Source organism: Prenolepis imparis, unplaced genomic scaffold, assembly GCF_030444845.1.
Source record: "Prenolepis imparis isolate NDT839.2.m4 unplaced genomic scaffold, iyPreImpa1.0 SCAF_3, whole genome shotgun sequence".
NCBI lineage: Eukaryota > Metazoa > Arthropoda > Insecta > Hymenoptera > Formicidae > Prenolepis > Prenolepis imparis.
In genome coordinates this window covers 20837734-20854827 of record NW_028141161.1, presented here as the reverse complement: position 1 = coordinate 20854827, position 17094 = coordinate 20837734, and the positions used below count along the sequence as shown (strand labels likewise).

General features: G+C 39.0%; 2 protein-coding genes across 4 annotated transcripts; both read right to left on the bottom strand.

Moving 5' to 3' along the window:
• Positions 1-607: 607 nt before the first annotated feature.
• On the bottom strand, positions 608-14489 carry LOC145933488 (uncharacterized). 3 transcript variants are annotated; one of them, XR_014424870.1, is made up of 2 exons: positions 1590-7241; positions 608-679 (listed from the first exon to the last, which is right to left on the bottom strand). XR_014424870.1 is itself a non-coding variant. In XM_083033221.1 (2 exons), exon 2 carries the CDS (start codon positions 7162-7164, stop codon positions 5179-5181), a length of 1986 nt encoding a protein of 661 aa, XP_082889347.1. In that variant the 5' UTR covers positions 13445-14489; the 3' UTR covers positions 1424-5178. The 3 variants fall into 3 exon arrangements, 2 of the variants coding, with proteins under 2 accessions (XP_082889347.1, XP_082889348.1); XM_083033221.1 differs by lacking the exon at positions 608-679 and adding an exon at positions 13445-14489 and having other exon boundaries at positions 1424-7164; XM_083033222.1 differs by lacking the exon at positions 608-679 and having other exon boundaries at positions 1424-4586; positions 5854-7241.
• On the bottom strand, positions 8350-12123 carry LOC145933489 (uncharacterized). Its single transcript, XM_083033223.1, has one exon. The coding sequence runs from the start codon at positions 11855-11857 to the stop codon at positions 10238-10240; it is 1620 nt and encodes a 539-aa protein (XP_082889349.1). The 5' UTR covers positions 11858-12123; the 3' UTR covers positions 8350-10237.
• Positions 14490-17094: the final 2605 nt, after the last annotated feature.

Genomic DNA, 17094 nt, shown 5'->3' with positions numbered 1-17094 from the left:
TCGCGTAAGGCCTCGTGGTCTACGGGGCCTGGACCAATCGTGAAAGCTTCCTCAGGGACTTCTCGTATCCCTGGGAGCTGGTTTATCAGCCAAGCTCTGAATTGCTCGTATGAGAGCTTGGCAGGCGATTCTGATTCTTCGGAATCGTCGTCGCTGATATCTACTACCTCAAACCCTTCCGGATGTTCCCTATTTACCGAGGACGTTGGGGATGAGGGAGGAGAATCTTCAAGGGTGATTGTTGAGGGAGCCGGAGACGGAGATCTAGGTGGCTCAGGGCGTTCGGGAGAAGCAGGGGGAAGAAAGGGAGAAGGGCTCCGCGGAGAATCGGCGTCCTCAGAGGAAACAGAGGAGTGAGGGGAAGGGGCCCGCTGAGGTATAGCGGGTTCGGGAGAAAGAGGAGAAGGAGTTCGCGGGGAATCGAAAAATTCTGCAGAAGCAGAGGTAGCGGGAGACGGCGTCAGCGGGGTTTCTATATGTTCGGGTGAGGAAATAGGAGAGACCGTAGGGTGATATGTATTAGTTGTCTCTGTATGGATCGGTGTGTTAATTTTTTCTAGGGAGCCGAAGGTTTCGCCCGCAGCCAGACTCCGTGCCAACGCTTTCTTTAACCGCCTATTACGCCGGTTTCGCGCCAATTTAACAGCGGTTCGCGAGGGTCGTCTCCTTGGATTTTCCACTACGAGAGCGAATAATAAAGTAACCGGGCAAGAAGAGTTTTTACTGAAAAATAACTCTGGGAGTTCTTGTAAGAGAAAAAAAAAAAATATATATATATATATATTTATTTTTATATAATTTTGATATTTTAATTATTTAATAATTTAGTTAGTTATTGTATTACTTATTTGTTCATTCAAGAGAGAGAGAGAGAGAGAGAGAGAGAGAGAGATAGAGAGTGAGAGAGAGTAAATCACGGATTGTTCCGCTATCGCGGGAAATCCGGAGTGATTTCAAAAGGTAAGGGGATGATAGAAATCACGGATTGCTCCGCTATCGCGGGAAATCCAGAGTGATTTCGAGAGAAAGAGGAGATGGAAGAAATCACGGATTGCTCCGCTATCGCGGGAAATCCGGAGTGATTTCAAAAGGTAAGGGGATGATAGAAATCACGGATTGCTCCGCTATCGCGGGAAATCCAGAGTGATTTCGAGAGAAAGAGGAGATGGAAGAAATCACGGATTGCTCCGCTATCGCGGGAAATCCGGAGTGATTTCAAAAGGTAAGGGGATGATAGAAATCACGGATTGCTCCGCTATCGCGGGAAATCCAGAGTGATTTCGAGAGAAAGAGGAGATGGAAGAAATCACGGATTGCTCCGCTATCGCGGGAAATCCGGAGTGATTTCAAAAGGTAAGGGGATGATAGAAATCACGGATTGCTCCGCTATCGCGGGAAATCCACAGTGATTTCGAGAGAGAGAGAGAGATAAGGATGGGGGAAGAAAGGACAGTTTTTCGAAGTTAGAATTTAACAAGGATAATAAATTAATAAATTAAAAAGGAAAACAATTATAATTTAATTGAAGTCCCAGAATTATTTTAAGTATTATTAGTAAGGGTGGAGATGTAGCGTGCTTGATAACTTACTACTTATGGAGTGCGCAGGTAGATGTTAATTATTCCAGGTGTGAATCTGGCTACGGACTCCTCCGTGAGGATGGTGTTCCACTCGCAGTTGTTCACTCGCGAAAATCGTCGTACTCGGTGAGCACTGGGCACACGATGATTTCACAAATGTCACTGCGAATGCTCACGAGTTCGAGATTCTCTCGAAGGATGGTGATACAACTTTTCGCGATTGATCCGCGAGCGTAGGTTTGAGAAAAGATTGATATTCTCTGAGAGATGTTACGGGTATATATACCTTCTTGCTCCTCCTTCCCGTTAGTTTGTTAATATTTCCTGACGAATAGGGAATTTTTCAATAACGCCCTTTCAGTCCCGGAGGCGTCTCTTGACTTTAAAAGTTTATCGGGATTGGTCAGGGCTTTTGTTTAGGGCCCTAGGTTTTGACCAATGGAGAATTTGTTGAGGTTTATATTTTTATTATCCTCTCGAGATTTCGATATCGGCGGCGGTGTTTGTTGTTAGTTTTTCCTATATCGCGATATTTGTCGTTTGTTAGTGCCGCTTTTATCGGCGGGTTCTCGCTTTATTGCCCTCGCGTGTGGCTTAGAGCTTGTTTACTGAGAGGCGATGCGTGTGGCATCTTTTTAATCTTTATATTTTTCGCCGCTTTCTCGCGAGAATACCCGCAGGTGTGCTATCTTATTTTGCACACTTTCGTTTTCATTATTTGTTTTCCCCTAATTTTACTAGGGAAGGATTTGCTTTCGGCGCGTTCTCGCCGTCTTTATGTTTTGCCGATATGTGATTTTAACTTATTATTCGCGAGGGTGTCGGCAAGAATCCGCTTTCGGCATCTTTCCGCCTGGTCTCTTTTATTTACCGATTTTGTAATATTTATCGGTCGCTCACGATATCTGCAGCTGTCCGTTTCGCTGGGCACGTTTTCGTTTTATTATATACGTGCCGCTTAGATTATTATTATCTTTTTTCTTCCTTTCTTATTTACCTAACAACAAACTTCGCCTTGGTCGTGGGAAAGAAAAGAATCGTGAAGTCCGCCGGACGTAACACCCCCCGCCTTAGACAAATGTTGGGGGTGTAAAAACACAACATTTGCAAAAAGAATCTGTGAGGAATAATTCGATTCTTTTCTTGCCACGACTTGCCGATTTGGTAGAAAGACTCACATTTAATTCTGTTTTTATTAAATGTGTTTCTTTGAGTTCCTAATTACTATTTAAATATTTTGTAGAAAAGGAGGAAAGAAAAGGCGACCACCATAACCCCTTCCTTTGTTCTTTCGTCCTTTCCTCGCTTTTTATACAATTTACTTATAGCTTATTTTTAATTGTACTTATTTATTTAAATTTAGTACCGCTAATACATGTAACGCTGGTGTGGAGCCCTTTTTCTATCGTATGAAAATTCTAATGAAAATAGAGGGATATATATATATATAAAATATATATATGTTATATATAAAGAAAAGAAAAGAATTTAGGCACGTTTTTATCTGCCTGATTTTCGTCAGTAGTAAATGTCAGTTCTCTGGTGTCAAGTAGCAGGTCCCTTCCTTTTATTGCTCTTCTACCCCTCTGGGGATCACAGCTTGACCCCAGCCTTCGGCCAAGTATGTCTGGTCGACGTATAGATATTCTTCTATGCAGTCCCTGCAGTTTATTGCCGGTTTGATTGTTACTATTACTTTATTGCATTTAGTGCAATTTGTTTGGTCGCCAGCTGATATTTCGTGGACCAAATTATGCGGTGGTATTGTTGCATATTCTTGGTTTTCCTCGGCTGATATTTTACCATAGCATTCTTGACAAATTTTGCTGCAGTCAGTCGTATCTTGATAGATTTCACCCTCCATTAATGTAACACACCGGAGTTCTGTTAGATTTCGGTATGTTTCGGGGTGGTCTCCTGGTTTAACACCGTCGATTGGGCCTTGGCGTACTTCTTCCGGCATCTCGGGTGTCCATTGAAGATGGTGATATACTGGCATTGTTATACTGCAACCGATGATCAGGCAGTATGTTTTGACGATAATGATGTAATTAAGATAGAAAATGGTTCCACTTGTTTACAAAGTATTATTATTATGAGGTTAAGTATAAGGTATAAATTTGCGCATGTAATTAAAGAAGAAACACATATATTCATGATAAGTATACAAAAAAACTGAAATCTAAGAACGCAAATGTTGAAATATTACCAATAACGATTCAATATATATATATGGTCTAATAGTAATTAATACAAAAAAAAAAAAATAATATGATATGATAATGTGTAGCATCAATAATGACGCTATAATTATAATATGCAAAAGAAGTACATAATATAAAGAGGAAAGGTAGGGTGATATAGTGACTAATGATAATAGTAATTAATATTTGGGATATATGGGAGTACTTAAACGCTTGCGTAATTCTAACTAATACATAATTCAAAATTCAAACGAAGTAGTAGTAAGGTAAAGAAAATTTAGGGTCTATAGGAATACTTATTGTTAAACACTAGAGTAATTCTGAATTAATACACAATTCAGATTTCAAATGAATAGTGGAGTAATAAAAATTTAGAATATATAGAATTATTTAAATGCTACAATAACTCTAAGTTAATACATAATTCTGGTTATATATATATATATATTTTTTTTTTTTTTTTTTTTTTTTTTTTTTTTTTTTTTTTTTTTTTTTTTTAGACTGAGGGTTCCACGTCGGCGGTGATTTTTGTGCAAAGTTCGGCGTGGCCAATCCGAATTAGCGCGTCCCTAAAGTTATATGCTCTATCGAACATTTTGGTGGTCTCCATATGGAGTTTCACCAGGGCCGCACCCTTTCTTAGAGGATGGACTATATTTATCCATCCATCTTGTCCCTCTAAAAGGAGTCGACACAGGTCTCGTGTCATTATTGGCCACGTTTGCCTACCATTAGGGGCTGCGGTGTGGGCTAATCCACATATTATGGCTTGCCAGGATACCCCCTTAAAACGGTCTTCTAGGTGATACACTTCGCTCATACGGCGCCACACTGTTCTTCCCCAGTCGCCGAGCATTATTTTGACCAACCAAGTGTTTTTATTTATGCTTTGTATAAACCCTCGCTTCCATCCTTTCTTGTCTTTAACCACGACCTCTAAGTCCTCCTTCATATGGTGAGGGTATACGAGCAATGAATTGGCTCTCCTATCCATCCGGAATTGGATTTCTTCTTCCATTTCCAGGAGTTCCCTTGCGCTATTTTTTAGTTGTACCCAAAACAGCAAGGGTGATTCCGCTCTTACCACGGTCACCTTCAGGCGACCGCGAGTCAAGAATTCAGTGTCGATGTAAGAGGTTTCCATTTCTGTATATAAAAAAAAATTTTACTGTTTTTGGTGCATGGGGAGATCCAAAAAGGGGGTTTATTGTGTTGGCGGTATGCCTTGCTTGATATGTGAAGAAAACCGGGGGGGGGTTATTGTAATTGGCGGTATGCCTTGCTTGATATGTGAAGAAAACCGGGGGGGGGTTATTGTAATTGGCGGTATGCCTTGCTTGATATGTGAAGAAAACCGGGGGGGGGTTATTGTAATTGGCGGTATGCCTTGCTCGTTAAAATTTCGCTTCTTTAAGCTCCAAGGTATATGTAGTATCTTCCCGTGGGGGGAGGAGGGGGTAGGTAGCTGTTGGAGTTGTGTTGTTTTCCGTGTGGATGGTTTCAGGTGTCTCGTTATTTTGGGTATAGGGAACCGGCACGCTGGCTTTCGATTTTTTCGATTGCCTTGTTTTCAAATGTATTAGTAGATGTGTTAGGGAGTCCCATAGGGCTCCTAGCAGGTACAAGGACCACCCGTACACTGTGTGTAAGGCGTAGCCGTGTACTATTGTGTCTAGCGTCAGTTTTATGACTCTGATGCTCAGGTATATTCCGATTAGTCCAGCGCTGAGATTCCCGAAAAATAGAAATTTATTCCAGAATTTGTTCCATGTAGATATTGCTATTTTTTCTATGGTGTTTGTATCAAGTAAATTGGAGATTGATCCCCCTTCCAGGGATATGGTTTTTCCCATCACCCCTCTCGCTAGGGAGTTGAGGACGGCAGGTCGTTCGGCTGGAAACATTATATGATCTCGTAGGTCCTTTAAATCTGTTTCCGTGTATATACCGCTGGTGGCGAGCGATCCTGGGCTGATGTATTTCCATACAGGCTTAGTCAATGGTTTTATAGTGACCGGCGGTATGGTATCCACTGGTCTTGGCATAAATTTGTACCAAGAATCTCCTAGCTGATACATGGCGGGTGCTAATGTGTTACAAGTGGTTTGCGTTCCTTGTTGCAATAATATGTGCGTTTGTGGAGTTAAATAATACGTTTGATTTTCCCGAAGCACGGGTAGTTGGTTGTAGCATCGGTTTGTTTGAGCGAGCTTGACTTCGACGGGTACGCATTTTACGATGTGAATAACCTCTCCAGCTAGTAGAGCCATATAGCCGGGCCCTTTCATTAGATGATATGCAAAAATATCTGGAGATTGTGTGGCTATGGCCAAAGCGTTTTGTAGCATTCGTTGCTCTAAATTACATTGTTGTAATAAAATGTCATGGTAAAGTTGATTAATTTGCGTGCGAATATGTTTTTCCACGTAAACAAACTTAGAATTCATGTACGTGAAGATATCGAGATTTGAAACGCGCGATTGTTTTTTGAAAACGACGGTTCCTCGTACAGTTTCGAAAATCATTAATTTAGGATGTTCGGTACGTATTATCGAATATCCGCAGACATCTTGTTTGCCTTTACTGGTTAGGGCGAATATTGTGTCTTGTGTGGTGAGAGAATATACTGTTTGGCCTTGCTCGTCGTCAATTATTTTGTAGGCGTACCCCTCGAATAATATTCCATAGTTATTAAATTTACAGGGACCTGCAGGTACGGTATTCCAATACGTGTCTCCTCCTTCGATGTCTATGCAATGTGTAGAGCCGAGTTGGCAAGTAATGCCGGATCTGAGTTGTACTTTATTAGTGTTGATGCGTACGTCGGCAGTGTAATCCTGTAATGTGATTTTTACAGTTCCGACTACAATGACATCCGACCATGTTCCGTAAGGATCTGAGTATGCTCCTCCGTGGCATTCGCCGTAGTTGTCTACTTGACCAGCTAACGTAATCGGTCTGGTTATTGTGCTATTGGATTTAAGTCCTGAGATAAGAGTGCTTCCTACTTGATAACTTCCGTAACTATGCATTCGCCTGCAAGCCTCGCGAGTTATTTCTTCTATATATGAATATTTTCCGTTATGTACATCCATTGTGTGAGAAAACATTCCGCATTTCTTGACTAATCGGTCGATTTCAACTTTGCACTGTATTACGTGCACTGCTTCGAATTCATTAATTTGTAACAGCTGCACGTAAACTTGATCCGGTTTAATTTCTTTACGAGGGATATCGCATTCCTCGATGTTTAACAGTGATAGCGTGGTTAGGTTTGCGGAGGAAGATCCACAGTCATATCCTATTAGCCCATGTGTTGGATGCAGGTATACTGCTAGTATTATTAATATTGCGATTATTCGTCTGAATTTGCGATCCATCTGAAATATTAATTATTTTTGTAGGTGTGTGTATCTTTTTCCTCTTATAACCTTTATGTATTTCTACTTTATTTTTATTAATATTATATTTTGTATTTTATATATATATATATATATATATATATATATATAAAAAAAAAAAACATTTATTTTTGTGGAAAATTAATCCTTTTTGTTGATTATTTAGTGGTTTTAATGTAGGAAATTCGCAATCGATTAGGATGCACGATTCGGCTATTTTTCTTTATTCTAATTTTTACATTATTTTTATTTAATATTTCCAGTACTTCATGAGGTCCTGTATAGTGATCCCCGAATTTTCCGGGTTTTGGCCCCTTTAAGAGAAATACATGGTCTCCTGGTTTAAAGGTTTGGGGGTTAATCTTTCTATCGTAATATTTCTTCGATCTGTGTTTTGCTTCGATAACGTTTTCACGAGCATTTCCTTGAATTGTATGAAGTTGTGTAACGAGGTTTACTAGATAATCGTTGTAATTCGCTAATTGGTCGCTTGGAGGTAAAAGCTCGTTCGAAGGAATTCTGGCTATTTTTCCGAAGACTAATTCGTACGGTGTATGTCTGGTTGCTTCGTGTACATTAGTATTATAATTGAACATTGCAAGGCTTATCCATCTATCCCACTGTTTTTGTTCGTTTGCGTATTGTTTTAAATATTCTCCTAATGCGTGATGCGATCTTTCCAAAGATCCGTTAGATTGTGGGTGGAAGGCAGTAGTACGAAATTTACGAATTTTAAATAATTTTGCGATTTTCCTCATTAAATCACTGATAAAATTTCTTCCTTGATCCGTTAATATTGCCTTTGGCGCTCCGAATATGCAGATGAAACGATCTACGAAAGCTTCTGCGATAGTTTCGGAGGTTTGGTTTTGTAATGGTATACCCATACAGTATTTGGTCAGCTGATCTTGTAAGGTCAAAATGTATTCGCTGTTTCTTTCTGTCTTGGGTAAAGGTCCGACAATATCCATGGCTACCTTGTCGAAAGAAGAGCCTGGTGTGTCTGTGATTATCATAGGCTGTTTTGTTTTGACGCGTACTAATTTTCTCAGTTGGCACTGCAAACATTGTTGTATGTATCTTTGAACGTCTAGTTTTAAGTTTTCCCAATAGTAATTGTGTTTTATTCTATTGTATGTCTTAGTGACGCCGCGATGTCCTCCTTCTAACAGTTCCTCTACCTGCTTGTTTATTTCTTCCTTATGTAGTTGCGGGAATCTGTATTGACGAGTGTTAATTGGTCGATCATCTGTGGTTGGTATTTGATGTTGGAGTACATGAGTTGCAGTTAAATTTTCTCCGGGAATATGAAATTGGTTTTGACTGTTTGTTATTAATTTCTTTACACTTTCTTGTTCCTTTTCATTTAGATGTTCCAATCGTAATAATTCGGTAATTTGTATAAAGCGGTCTTTCTCCTTTTTCTCGGAAACCACCAGGCAATTATGCAAATCGTTGCTTGCATCGTTAATTTGTTGTTGTTTTCTTTTATGTTTAGATTTTCGTTTTCGCATAAATTTATCTATAATTTCTTGCGATTTATTTAATAAAGACGTCGAAACTTTCGAAGACGGTTTGGTTCTGTTTTTCATGCGTTTAGAGTTTTTAATGTTTAATTTTTCAATATTTAAATATTTTTGTGCCTTTTCAAGAAGGTCTTTTATAGTGACATGAGATGACTTTAATTTGTCATTGTGGTCTTCTGTGAATAATCCAACTTTCGGAAATTTGATATCTAGAATTGATAAGGAATTTTTCTCTCTTAAATTAGAACAAGATTGTGTCAAATCGCGTAGTGAGGTTTGGTAACTTCCCTCCTCGCAATTGACGGAGCTAGAATTTTCTGTCGAGGTTTGGAAATTTCCCTCCGAAATTCTAGAAATATCCCCTCCAGGAGAGGTTTGGTAACTTCCCTCTCCAAGGGATTTTGAATCATTTAAATTTTTGAGAGAGATTTGATAATTTTTCCCTTTACTAGAATTATTCAATTTTTCAAGAGAGGTTGGGTAACTTCCCTCTCCGTTAATTGTTGGATTATATGAAATTTCAGGAGAGGTTTGGTAACTTCCCTCTCCAAGAATTTTCGAATTATTAAAATTTTCAGGAGAGGTTTGGTAACTTCCCTCTCCAAGGATTTTCGAATTATTAAAATTTTCAGGAGAGGTTTGGTAACTTCCCTCTCCAAGGATTTTTGAATTATTAAAATTTTCAGGAGAATTTTTATTCCCCTTGTCAACATTAATTTTGTTTGTCCTTCGAGTTATTTCCGTAAATTTTCCTTCATCCTCGAAAATTTCTTCTTCGTCTTCGATATCAATATAAGTTTCGTTGGTGTTCATTGGTTCTTCGTTTATAGATGAAACTTCATCGTAATTGTTGACCGTCGGACAGTCGGATTTATGGTCGTCAAATAATTGATCCAACGGCTTTAAACGCAAAGTGGGTACGCGGACTTCCACTTCTTCGTCTAAAGTACTTATAACATTGAGATATGCTTTTCCGGAGATGTTCTCTACAATAGTGTCTCCTAAGTAAATTCCATGTTCTATTTTTAATTTTGGTATATATCCCACCTTTATTTCGGGGTTTTCTATCCTTACATAAAATAATGATTCGGATCTCGGAGACACTATTATAGATTCCGGTGAGAAAAACGGTATGTTAACTTCGGATACGGTCAGATATCCTTGAGCGTAATCTATTTTCGATGATGTTTGTTTAAAGAAATCATTTCCCAATATTCCGGATTGTGGAATCGGAAAGTCGCGAGATACTAAATGGAAAGATATCGGAATTCCAAGGAGATTTAAAGCGACTTCTCCGAGCGTATATACGGGATGATTATTTATACCATTTAATTTTAATATATTTGTATAGTTAATTTTTAGAGTTTTAGGTATAAAATTTTCCTTGATTATATTTGGTCCGGATCCCGTGTCTAATAGAAAGGTTATTTGCGATGGTATTTCGTTAATTTGGACCTGAACAGTAGGCACGCGACTATGTTTATCGAGGTTTACTGTTACGGGTCGTATGTCGATGGTTTGACGGCCTACTTGACTTCTTGAGATGTCGACGGGTGTGAAGTCTGTCCGGTCCCCCGTTGTGCACCCGACCCCGAGGGACCTGTGTAGTTTCCCTGATTATTTTCTTTTCGACGATTATTACTTGCGTTGCGTAACTGACAATTTTCAAGGAGATGGCCTTGTTCTTTACAATATCTGCAGAATGTATCGTTCTTCGTTGTCAGTTGTTGATTTATTTTAACACGACAATCCTTAGCGGAGTGTCCGAATTTATCGCAAAGTTGGCATGAAACTTTCGATCTACTTTCCAAACTTCTTTCCTCGTTCTGTTTTTTCCAACAATTACTAGCCGAATGGCCAGGCCTTTCACACCATTGACAAGTAACCGATTTATTAATTTGTTGTTGGGAAGTAGTTTGTCGGCATGATTTGGCGTCGTGGCCGGTTTTTGAACATAATTGACATATAGTAATTTTTTCTTGAATTACGTTTACTGATTGACGAGCGCGAGGATCGCGTTGGCGACATTTATCCGCACTGTGGCCGCGTTTTTTGCATATTTGGCAAATTAAAATCTCCGTTCCGTTATTCGTTTGAAAATCGTGCCCTTGTAAGGAAAATTGAACGAGCTTCCTACAACTACTTGCGGCATGTCCCTCTTTGAAACAGATCTGACAGATTTCCCGCACTTGATTAGTGTACGGTGATTGGCCTGTTTTAACGCCTTGGCCTTGGCGCAAATCTGTCATCTCTCGAAGCTCTCTTTCTATCCTTAGGGCGTCGGCGACAGTTTCTTGTACGTCTAAATCTCTAGCGATTCTTTGCTCTATTTCAGGCTTTAGCCCTCTAATAAAACACTTACACATGTCTTTTTCTACCGTTGTTTTTATATTTTGATTGGGTAAAATGTGACCGGAACTTCGATATGCTTCCAATATTTGTTTTCCAAGTAATTTAACTCTATTTGCGTAAGTGACGACATCCTCTTCATTCCTTTGATAAATACATCCTAGTTCTCCTTGTAACTGATATACATTTTTAGTGGGTCCATAAATTTTCTTTAAATAAGTAGTTAATTGCAATACAGTATCAAAATCTTCATCCCGAATTGTTCGACGCGCTTCTCCCACTATTCTAGTTCTTATAATTTTAGTAAATTGAGCCTCTGCTTCCTTAGGAAGCATAGCTTTCGCTTCCTCGCAACCCTCGATAAAATAATTTAGCGGAATGTTACTACCGTCAAAAAAGGGGACGGCGTCTACCGCGTATTTTAAGGTAGCAAAGGGGTTAGGTTGCGCCATGTTAAAAGAAAGTAAATTTTCGGGATCGCTTTCGATATCAAATTTTTCGATTTGATCTTTTATTGTTTCAGTAGTTATATCGGTGGAATCGTCGGAATCTGGCTCGGGCGATTCGGCTACTAAAGTATTTTCAGTTAAATCGAATTCTGAGGAAGGATCTTTTAACGAAAATTTTATTTGGCGAGATGTCGAAGTTGAAGGTACTAAAGGTGTGGATGTGTGAATTAATTCGGAATCAGATGGTTTAGATTTAGATTTGCGTGTTCTATGTGGTGTTGTTAATGCAGTTTTATATAGTTCTTCTATTTGATCTTTATCAGTTTGACCTCTTGTTCCTTTACTCATTACCGCTACCAGGAATCGCACATTTCTATCCCGGACGAGCCCCCAAATTTTATTTATGTTACGTCCAGACTCAAGGAAGGAAGAGTCGAAAGGAAGGACGTAACTAAATTTATCTTTTCGAACGACGGCAGACTATCCGTCTGTTCGACCCGAACGAACGTCTGGGCCCAAATAGGTCAACGACCGCAAGGGTCGCTCTTACTCTATTTAAAGGGCCGTTCGCTCGGTGGTCCCTTTTTGGCAAGAGAATTTAATCTCTTTTACGCAGGATGGGACCTTGTGCGATCCTGGTTTACGGGAATAAGTGGGAACGGGTTATTAATAAATGAAAATCATTTATTTTGAAATTTATAAATTTATTCCTAATATAAAGACGAAAGAATTTATATACATAATAATATTATTGACGGACTTAGTTGCTAATGAAGAGTGAATGTATGTGTATGTGTCGCGGGTGATACATTAGTACGGAGGTCTTCAATCGGGGCAGAAAGGGGTAAGAGTTATTGTTTAAATTTTAGGGTCCCGATTGGTGGTTACAATAATTTAAATGGTAATAGGTATATAAAATTAGTGTCCATGTGTGTGCGTGTAAGAGAGACTTCTAGGTTATATGAGTTCGGTAATTATGGCGGTGGAGGGGGGATAGGTTCGTAGGAGAAGGTGTGCAGGGACGGCTAAAGGATATCTTCGCCCGGGAACATACCAGGGGATGATGTTATTCCTATCGGTGGTCTCTAGAAATTCGCGTAAGGCCTCGTGGTCTACGGGGCCTGGACCAATCGTGAAAGCTTCCTCAGGGACTTCTCGTATCCCTGGGAGCTGGTTTATCAGCCAAGCTCTGAATTGCTCGTATGAGAGCTTGGCAGGCGATTCTGATTCTTCGGAATCGTCGTCGCTGATATCTACTACCTCAAACCCTTCCGGATGTTCCCTATTTACCGAGGACGTTGGGGATGAGGGAGGAGAATCTTCAAGGGTGATTGTTGAGGGAGCCGGAGACGGAGATCTAGGTGGCTCAGGGCGTTCGGGAGAAGCAGGGGGAAGAAAGGGAGAAGGGCTCCGCGGAGAATCGGCGTCCTCAGAGGAAACAGAGGAGTGAGGGGAAGGGGCCCGCTGAGGTATAGCGGGTTCGGGAGAAAGAGGAGAAGGAGTTCGCGGGGAATCGAAAAATTCTGCAGAAGCAGAGGTAGCGGGAGACGGCGTCAGCGGGGTTTCTATATGTTCGGGTGAGGAAATAGGAGAGACCGTAGGGTGATATGTATTAGTTGTCTCTGTATGGATCGGTGTGTTAATTTTTTCTAGGGAGCCGAAGGTTTCGCCCGCAGCCAGACTCCGTGCCAACGCTTTCTTTAACCGCCTATTACGCCGGTTTCGCGCCAATTTAACAGCGGTTCGCGAGGGTCGTCTCCTTGGATAAAAAAAAAAAAAAAAAAAAAAAAAAAAAAAAATAAAAAAAAAAAAAAAAATAACAAGGATAATAAATTAATAAATTAAAAAGGAAAACAATTATAATTTAATTGAAGTCCCAGAATTATTTTAAGTATTATTAGTAAGGGTGGAGATGTAGCGTGCTTGATAACTTACTACTTATGGAGTGCGCAGGTAGATGTTAATTATTCCAGGTGTGAATCTGGCTACGGACTCCTCCGTGAGGATGGTGTTCCACTCGCAGTTGTTCACTCGCGAAAATCGTCGTACTCGGTGAGCACTGGGCACACGATGATTTCACAAATGTCACTGCGAATGCTCACGAGTTCGAGATTCTCTCGAAGGATGGTGATACAACTTTTCGCGATTGATCCGCGAGCGTAGGTTTGAGAAAAGATTGATATTCTCTGAGAGATGTTACGGGTATATATACCTTCTTGCTCCTCCTTCCCGTTAGTTTGTTAATATTTCCTGACGAATAGGGAATTTTTCAATAACGCCCTTTCAGTCCCGGAGGCGTCTCTTGACTTTAAAAGTTTATCGGGATTGGTCAGGGCTTTTGTTTAGGGCCCTAGGTTTTGACCAATGGAGAATTTGTTGAGGTTTATATTTTTATTATCCTCTCGAGATTTCGATATCGGCGGCGGTGTTTGTTGTTAGTTTTTCCTATATCGCGATATTTGTCGTTTGTTAGTGCCGCTTTTATCGGCGGGTTCTCGCTTTATTGCCCTCGCGTGTGGCTTAGAGCTTGTTTACTGAGAGGCGATGCGTGTGGCATCTTTTTAATCTTTATATTTTTCGCCGCTTTCTCGCGAGAATACCCGCAGGTGTGCTATCTTATTTTGCACACTTTCGTTTTCATTATTTGTTTTCCCCTAATTTTACTAGGGAAGGATTTGCTTTCGGCGCGTTCTCGCCGTCTTTATGTTTTGCCGATATGTGATTTTAACTTATTATTCGCGAGGGTGTCGGCAAGAATCCGCTTTCGGCATCTTTCCGCCTGGTCTCTTTTATTTACCGATTTTGTAATATTTATCGGTCGCTCACGATATCTGCAGCTGTCCGTTTCGCTGGGCACGTTTTCGTTTTATTATATACGTGCCGCTTAGATTATTATTATCTTTTTTCTTCCTTTCTTATTTACCTAACAACAAACTTCGCCTTGGTCGTGGGAAAGAAAAGAATCGTGAAGTCCGCCGGACGTAACAAATGTATAATCGATGAATTTTTGGCTCGTCTTAAAATATTAGAAATCGATACTTTTTTACCGCTGACCCTATGCGACGCATCCTTAATTTATGTATAGCAAATGAAAAACTTTGTACGCTGTTGTCTGCTTGGTACCAAAAGATTCTGTAATCGATGTACTATTAAAATGTATAATCGATGAATTTTTGGCTCGTCTTAAAATACTAGAAATTGATACTTTTTTGACGCGGACCCTGTGCGACGCATCCTTATTTTATGTTTATCGTATTAAAAAATTTGTACGCTGGTGTCTGCATGGTACCAAAAGATTCTGTAATCAATGTACTATTAAAATGTATAATCGATGAATTTTTGGCTCGTCTTAAAATATTAGAAATCGATACTTTTTTACCGCTGACCCTATGCGACGCATCCTTAATTTATGTATAGCAAATGAAAAACTTTGTACGCTGTTGTCTGCTTGGTACCAAAAGATTCTGTAATCGATGTACTATTAAAATGTATAATCGATGAATTTTTGGCTCGTCTTAAAATACTAGAAATTGATACTTTTTTGACGCGGACCCTGTGCGACGCATCCTTATTTTATGTTTATCGTATTAAAAAATTTGTACGCTGGTGTCTGCATGGTACCAAAAGATTCTGTAATCAATGTACTATTAAAATGTATAATCGATGAATTTTTGGCTCGTCTTAAAATATTAGAAATTGATACTTTTTTGACGCGGACCCTGTGCGACGCATCCTTAATTTATGTATAGCAAATGAAAAAGTTTGTACGCTGTTGTCTGCTTGGTACCAAAAGATTCTGTAATCGATTTACTATTAAAATGTATAATCGATGAATTTTTGGCTCGTCTTGTAATATTAGAAATTGATACTTTTTTGACGCGGACCCTGTGCGACGCATCCTTAATTTATGTATAGCAAATGAAAAAGTTTGTACGCTGTTGTCTGCTTGGTACCAAAAGATTCTGTAATCGATTTACTATTAAAATGTATAATCGATGAATTTTTGGCTCGTCTTGTAATATTAGAATATGATACTTTTTTGACGCGGATCCTGTGCGACGCATCCTTAATTTATGTATAGCAAATGAAAAAGTTTGTACGTTGTTGTCTGCTTGGTACCAAAAGATTCTGTAATCGATGTACTATTAAAATGTATAATCGATGAATTTTTGGCTCGTCTTAAAATATTAGAAATTGATACTTTTTTGACGCGGACCCTGTGCGACGCATCCTTATTTTATGTTTATCGTATTAAAAAATTTGTACGCTGGTGTCTGCATGGTACCAAAAGATTCTGTAATAAATGTACTATTAAAATGTATAATCGATGAATTTTTGGCTCGTCTTAAAATATTAGAAATCGATACTTTTTTACCGCTGACCCTATGCGACGCATCCTTAATTTATGTATAGCAAATGAAAAAGTTTGTACGCTGTTGTCTGCTTGGTACCAAAAGATTCTGTGATCGATGTACTATTAAAATGTATAATCGATGAATTTTTGGCTCGTCTTAAAATATTAGAAATTGATACTTTTTTGACGCGGACCCTGTGCGACGCATCCTTATTTTATGTTTATCGTATTAAAAAATTTGTACGCTGGTGTCTGCATGGTACCAAAAGATTCTGTAATAAATGTACTATTAAAATGTATAATCGATGAATTTTTGGCTCGTCTTAAAATATTAGAAATTGATACTTTTTTGACGCGGACCCTGTGCGACGCATCCTTATTTTATGTTTATCGTATTAAAAAATTTGTACGCTGGTGTCTGCATGGTACCAAAAGATTCTGTAATCAATGTACTATTAAAATGTATAATCGATGAATTTTTGGCTCGTCTTAAAATATTAGAAATCGATACTTTTTTACCGCTGACCCTATGCGACGCATCCTTAATTTATGTATAGCAAATGAAAAAGTTTGTACGCTGTTGTCTGCTTGGTACCAAAAGATTCTGTGATCGATGTACTATTAAAATGTATAATCGATGAATTTTTGGCTCGTCTTAAAATATTAGAAATTGATACTTTTTTGACGCGGACCCTGTGCGACGCATCCTTATTTTATGTTTATCGTATTAAAAAATTTGTACGCTGGTGTCTGCATGGTACCAAAAGATTCTGTAATAAATGTACTATTAAAATGTATAATCGATGAATTTTTGGCTCGTCTTAAAATATTAGAAATTGATACTTTTTTGACGCGGACCCTGTGCGACGCATCCTTATTTTATGTTTATCGTATTAAAAAATTTGTACGCTGGTGTCTGCATGGTACCAAAAGATTCTGTAATCAATGTACTATTAAAATGTATAATCGATGAATTTTTGGCTCGTCTTAAAATATTAGAAATCGATACTTTTTTACCGCTGACCCTATGCAACGCAATCTTATTTTATGTATATCAAGTTAAAAAATGTGTACGCTGGTGTCTGTTTGGTACCAAATGATTCTGTAATCAATGTACTATTAAAATATATAATCGATGAATTTTTGGCTCGTCTTAAAATATTAGAAATTGATACTTTTTTGACGCGAACCCTGTGCGACGCATCCTTATTTTATGTTATCGTATTAAAAA